We start from the raw sequence: 7,448 nt of genomic DNA on the forward strand, positions 1-7,448 counted from the left end.
CGCTTACTAAGTTTGTGCTCCCATCCATGGACACTTCCTCTTGGAGCCCCACCTCATGAAGTAACCTCTCAGCACGGATATTACTCTGTGAATTGATACCATTAGTGAAATGTGCTATTTCCAGCCATCCCATGAGCCTATCAGTGTATGCCAGGTACATCTACCCGTCTAGCTGGAACATATCAGCGACCGTACATTGAGAGGGGTAGTCTGTGGGTGGTGCGATGGTTATTGACTCCTCTGGTTATGAAAGCACATGTGTGTTGCAAACAATACACGAATTCGTGTGGTGCTAAAGGTCACCCTCCATGCCAGGTCAATAGACAGACTGTCAGGACCTCCTGAGCATAGAGTGTATTTCTTGGTGACCTGCATGAAGGTTTGCTGCGATCTGTCGACGAAGTTCCTCTGGGATAACCAGTCATATATACCTGTCTTCATATGCGTAAAGCACTAGGTTTTCCGAAGTTTATAGGTGATTTCTCACACCATAAAAGGGCTTAAGGCAGGCTACCACCTGCGACTTCTGCGGGTGCCAATCACCGGCAGATACCTTCATCATTAGTAACTGGTATACTGGGTCCTTGGCTGCTGCTGAACTGACAGTTTTTTCATCTATCGTGACCTCCTCCTTATGTAGTCTCGATGGCTGTTACAGTGACGGCCACTGCCATGTCGTCCTCCAATTTAACATCACTGACGTCAGGGGAGGTTCGCAGGGAAGGGAAATGAGATAGAAAGTCGGCCGCACAAATTCTCTTACCTGGTCGATACTTAATACTAAATTTATACTGGAGGGTCTTCTCCTTAAGCCTGAACAATCTTGGGTTAACGATGGTTGCCAGGGCTCTATCAACCTGGAGCTTAACCAAGGGCCGGTGATCGGTGATAAATGTAAGGTTGGGGCATCCAAGGAGCAGCAAACTAGCCTTCATTAGGCACCACATGACAGCCAGAGCCTTCCCCTTTACTACTGCATACCCGGCATCGGTAGGGAATAGGTGTCTACTTCCGTAAAGTGGGATTCTCCAGCCATTTTACAGCAGAATGGCATATCGGTGGTCATGCAGCTACAGTATTGCTGAAGTATGACAAATCTTATGCCTTCTCTGCTCCAATCTTTGAGGGAGACTGTGGGGCGAGACTTATCATAGTATTCAAGGCCGTCCCCAGCCTGCTTGCAGATGGTGTCCTTGGCACTCTTGAATTTCTCCTGCAGATATGTGTCCCAAAATACGTGTTTGCCAGTCTGTTTCTTCTTCTGATATCTGTGATGGTGGGCGTGGGTGGCATGGGAAATTTCCCAATGGTGCCAAGGCAGTCTCCAGTCAGTCTATTGCCCTCCTTGCCTAGATGAAATCCAATAAATTCTGCTTCCCTTCTGCAAAATTCAAATTTTTCTGGCCTAGCATGATGCCTTTTGCCGTACATGTTGCCAGAAAATCAAAGTTGTATCAGAAGGCTTCTTCAACCACACCATCATAGAGGAGGGTATCCTATGCACACTTGCACTTACATGGTATGTCCTCAATGGCGTCAACAAACCATCTTCTATATGCATCTGATGCTGAACAGTGGCTCATAGGGGTCCTACAGTACTGCAAGCGGGCCCAGAGTGTGATGAAAGTCATTAGTCGGTGACTTTCCTCGTCGAGTCCCATTTGTAGGAATCCCCAATATGCATTGGCCATCTTCTTGCAATAGTGCTGGGGGATGCCAGATACCATATCAAATAGTGCTGGGGTGTGGTGGGTCTCCATCCTACAGGAGGCATTTTGGCGTTGATAGTCCAATGTGCGTCGAGATGTGGCCCCTTCTTCTTTGCTACCACGACCATTCGTTCGCACCACTCTGTCGCCTCTCCTGGGGGGACTTCTTAGAGGACTCCCTTCTGTATATCCTCTTCAATTTGATCCTTCATCTCGACTTCCCAAAGCTTGGGAACTGCTGCAAGATTACGACACGCATATCCCACGGCGTTTGGCATTAGATGGATCTGGTAGGGTACTCCTGACATCATTGGTAATGGCTTCCTAGTCGTGTAGAAGGTCGTTGATGAGAAATGCTGGAGTAACCACTGCTCCAAGCGAGGGATGTTTTCTTCAATGGGCTGTAGCAGAACAGATGAAGGGCTGTAGAGTAGTGTCATGCCGGTAGAAACACTCGCTGCTATAGGTCTCGGGATATGATGCGGAAAGTCAATTGGGACAAGTTGAAGGTCAATGCATGCTGAGAGAGAGAGGTACAATGACCTCGCGGATTTGACGAAATACAGGTCTTGCACACTGGTATGGTTTCTGAATCGATTTGGAAGGTCGCCAATCCCTAGCACTCCACTGAGTTGCAGTGACAATTGACCCTCTCACCACCGAGGCCGTGGAGGAGTCCGGTAGTATCTTCCTGTTTCTGCAATATTTCCTGATATGGCCAGTCTTGTGGCAGTTATGGCAAATGTGAGACATTGCCGGGCATGCGTTTATCTCTGGGGCATGACTACCTCCGCATTTGCTGCACATTTGTTTAGCGGCGATGAGGTTCAGTGACGGTTGGCTTCTCACTGCATGCATGGTAGCTGTCTCAAGGGTGGCCCCAGCGCCACTTTCCTTATCAAGTGCCGTGACTTCCGTTTCCTGTTGCCATCTTTGCTGTATTCGACAGGCGGTCGGCCTGGCCGCTTCAAACACACAACACATTTCTCGCAAGCTATCCACACTCATGAAAGACCCACATGGTTGGAATGTTTGTTTATTTAACACTTGATCCCCTAGACCTACTATGAGTATCCTTAATAACATATATTCTGAATGGTTAAAATCCCAATTAGGACACTGAATCCCACAATCTGTGGCCTTTTGAGAGCAACGTACGAAGAAATCCCTGACGCTCTCATTGTGGCCCTGGGCCATATTGTAAAACTCTATCCATTGCACTGCTTGCATCGTTGTACAGATAACGAGGCTGAAAACGGCATCCAAGGCCTACTCAGTCAAAAAGGCAATCCAAACTTCTACACTGTACATGGCATCAAGGGCACGCTGCAGCGCCAGTGTGCAGTACAGGCTCACGTATTGTACGGCCTCGTTGGCTGGCACCTTGCAAAGTTGGAGCCAACATTCCAATGATCTTTACCATGGTGGGAACGTGGCCATTTACATCTCCATTTCGCACTTTTCAGGGGCTGCGGTTGCTGGGACCACGTTGGCAAGGCCAGTCTGGAGGGCTTTGATTGCACATTGCTGTTGAGATATCCATAACTGTGCACGTGCGGCATCACGAAGACCCGGTTGGTTGGGATTCCTCAGGCCAGCAGATCTTTGGGCAGGAACTCTAGGTCTTCGTGGTGTCGGCATGTTGGCCAATTAAGAGCATAAGTAACTCACTGCACCATGTAGGATGTTTAGGATTGAAGGATGGCAATAAGACGCAGTGTTCAATGAGGAGTATAATATGAGATCTGGACACAGACTGTCTGACTCGCCTGCATCAGTATGCTATGCTCGAGTCAGGAATAGTTCCCTTCATGCGTAGGGAGAAGATATACTTACATTATAATCTTAAACAGTCATTTCAACTTTGTATTTTTTCTCTACCTAAGCATTCAGATTTTTTTTCTTAAAAACCTAGGTGTCATGCATTTCTTAGCTACCACTCAAAATTTACGCAGTAAAAATAATAACTTTTTTTTTCATCAATTTTTTTTTTGGATAACATTTCCTCGGGCATGTACGTACAAACAAGTTGCCTTACGAGAATAAGTCCATATGCTATTAAAGGTATAAAGGTTCAAAGACTGCTCATGAATCAGAGGGGCAAGGGACAGTGTCAGTGCCCAATCGAGCAGGACAATGCCCTGAAGACTGAACATATACAAACATGATCAGCACCCAAGCCCCCTCTCCTCCCAAGCTAGGACCAAGGAGGGCCAGGGAATGGCTATTGATGACTCAGCAGACAGACCTATAGGCTCCCCCGCAGCCCCCATCCTTAGCTCACAAGGATGGTGAGGTAGCAGCAACCAAAGAAACTAACGAGTTTGAGCAATTCTGGAACCCAAGCCGGGCATTCACCAGGCAAGGACGTTACTTTCAGCACATAATCAATGAACTGATCAGTTATTATTCTTATCATTTCAGGTACATTAAAATTGTACCCCCCCCATCAATGACACTTCCTAAGACAAAGATTACTTGCCTTACTCCCACTAGGTTAAGGGTACACAATGAAGACCCTGTAATGACTTATGTAGTTGATCCTGTTCTCAAGGGACATATTCATCTACCACTGGGCCAATTCCTCCTCTATAGACTTTCCAGCCTTAAACAAGACCCACGTCTTCCTTGCAGTATTTAAATCTTAGTTCATTGACACTTTAAGTGTCATCAGTGGCAGGTGACATATTTTGATACTACTTTTATTTGCTGGGAAAGGAATAAGAAAAGACAATAATCATTGTAACTTTAAAATTTCTAAATCAAGGTTTGTTTGAGTTTTTGTGACGTTATTGCTCGGAAGTCTTTGTACATAAGCTCAATGTCTGTTTAATTAAATTAGGTGCATTAAAAAAAGAGCAATTAGGGAATCCCCGCCGTCAATGAATATTGCCAACGTTTAACTAAAGTTTTGCTGACATAACCTCCCACTTTTCATATGCTGACTGTAAAGTAGATGATGGAAAGTGCAATGGTGATCCAGAAAAATGATCTTGATCATTATCACCTCCAAAACTTAATGGTTTCTTCCGATACAAAATATCTATCCATTGTTAAAATTTGGTGAAAATCCAATGAGTCAGTTTTTTGGACGTAATCTGTAAAATTGTGAAAAATGCAAATTCGAATTTAGAATCAGGATCCAGTACTGGATCATCTCCAAAGGTCAATGAAGCCGTCCATAGCCGAAGATCTATCTGTGGTGAAACTTTCGTAAAAATTTGTCAGTTTGTTTTACTAATATCTTTAAAATAGCAACAATGCAAATCCGGATCTAGAATTCGGATCAGGATAATATCCAATATTTAATGGGGTTGCCCATGACGTAAGATCTATCTGTGGTGAGAATTTTGTCAAAATGCGTCCTAAAGTTTTGACGTAATCCTGTCCACTGACAAATCCTCTCCACAGACACACTTTCAAACAAATAAATAAATAAACCGACTCGAAAATATAATATCTTGGTGGAGATGAAAATTAATACATTTAAAGCGAACGTAAGTGCATGAATTACGCGCGGTACACCATGTTCAGAAAAGTTGTACTAGTGAGGGCCACCCTTACCAGCTTGGTTTACTGATAGCAATCAGACTAAAGTCTCCCATCATCACCATCCGGTAAGGTTGGCTTTGTGACGAAATCCCAGACATGATCATTGGACTAGAAACGGCTGGATATGTTGTCTTTGTTGTTGTTTTAAGCACACACACATTTATATATATATATATATATATATATATATATATATATATATATATATATATATATATATATATATATATATTTATATATATACTATATATATATATATATATATATATATATATATATATATATATATATATATATATATATATATATATATATATACGTACGTATGTACACCCATATCCATCCATATACCAAGGCACTTCCCCCAATTTTGGGGGGTAGCCGACACCAACAATGAAACAAAACAAAAAGGGGACCTCTACTCTCTATGTTCCTTCAGCCTAATCAGGGACTCAATCGAGTTCAGCTGGTACTGCTAGGGTGCCACAGCCCAACCTCCCACATTTCCACCACAGATGAAGCTTCATAATGCTGACTCCCCTACTGCTGCTACCTCCGCGGTCATCTAAGGCACCGGAGGAAGCAGCAGGGCCTACTGGAACTGCGTCACAATCGCTCGCCATTCATTCCTATTTCTAGCACGCTCTCTTGCCTCTCTCACATCTATCCTCCTATCACCCAGAGCTTTCTTCACACCATCCATCCACCCAAACCTTGGCCTTCCTCTTGTACTTCTCCCATCAACTCTTGCATTCATCACCTTCTTTAGCAGACAGCTATTTTCCATTCTCTCAACATGGCTACACCTCCTCAAACACACACACATATATATACACACACACACACACACATATATATATATATATATATATATATATATATATATATATATATATATATATATATATATTTATATATATGTATATACATATATTTATGCATATAAATATGTATATATATATATATATATATATATATATATATATATATATATATATATATATATATATATATATACAAATATATTTACGTACAAAAATACACACACACACACACACACACACACATATATATATACCGTGTATATATATACCGTGTATATATATACCGTATATATATATATATATATATATATATATATATATATATATATATGTATATATATACATGTATATATATATATATGTATACATATATATATATATATATATATATATATATATATATATATATATATATATGACTGCGCTATGTATGTGTACTATACAGGAGTTCAAATATATGTGTTCGAATATGTTTGCTGATAAATATGGATATGTACACTAATCCACTTTTGGGGGGGAAGGGGCTGTGAAAGATTTGCATTAAATGTTATCATGAGTTGATGGGATAATAAATAAAATAATATATCCCATATCATACCAGGATAAAGATATTTTGGGAATCCGTGTTATAGTTGCGCCTATTATTAGCATTTATCTAACGAGAGGGACAAAGCCTACAGACAGACATACAGCGAAGCTGACGTAGGAGAGAACGCAGGCAATATCGCTGTCAAGATCCACGTTCTGTTGTCATACTTTATTGACAATCAGAATACGTAAAGAGGAGCTTGATTTCACGGTCCTCTTGGCTCTCTCGTATCTCGAACTTCCGCTTTGTATTGACATGATATTGAACCTGACGGGAGAAGAAAAGAGGGTAATATAGCATGTGTTTTATTCTTCTGACTTTTTGTCTCCTTATGAATCTCTATATATATATATATATATATATATATATATATATATATATATATATATATATATATATATATATATATTCAAATAAGCCATATATGGTTCTAACAATAATGTCTGGATTTTCTTCCCGACCTCGGGATCAGAGTCCCAGGAGAAACCACTCAAAGACAATAGCCTCTGACTGGGTGGGAATCGAACTCTGGTCCATGAAACTTGTATCAACAGTGACATACCACTTGAACAAGTGGTATGTCACTGTTGATATAAGTTGCGTGGACCAGGATTCGATTCTCGGCACGTCAGAAGCTATAGTCTTTGAGTAATTTCGCCTGAGGCTCTGATTCTGTGGTCGGTAAGGGAATCCCGACATTAATATATGAAAAATATATGGTTATTATGAATATGAAAAACACGTCTAAATGTGCAATATTTATCATATATATAT

At 41.3% G+C, this 7,448-nt stretch overlaps 1 protein-coding gene across 1 annotated transcript in view; it reads right to left on the bottom strand.

Annotated features, from left to right (window-relative positions):
• Window positions 1-3,149: 3,149 nt before the first annotated feature.
• The window catches only part of LOC137628549 (zwei Ig domain protein zig-8-like), an 84,807-nt gene continuing 80,508 nt past the window's right edge, over window positions 3,150-7,448 (bottom strand). Inside the window, exons 5-6 of the mRNA XM_068359700.1 lie at window positions 6,884-6,941; window positions 3,150-3,333 (exon numbers count right to left, since the gene is read on the bottom strand). Of these exons, the coding sequence (XP_068215801.1) occupies window positions 3,150-3,333; window positions 6,884-6,941 (242 nt within the window). The remainder of the gene's footprint in view (window positions 3,334-6,883; window positions 6,942-7,448) is intronic.

This window comes from Palaemon carinicauda, chromosome 36 (assembly GCF_036898095.1).
Source record: "Palaemon carinicauda isolate YSFRI2023 chromosome 36, ASM3689809v2, whole genome shotgun sequence".
In the NCBI taxonomy this organism is placed as follows: Eukaryota; Metazoa; Arthropoda; class Malacostraca; order Decapoda; family Palaemonidae; genus Palaemon; species Palaemon carinicauda.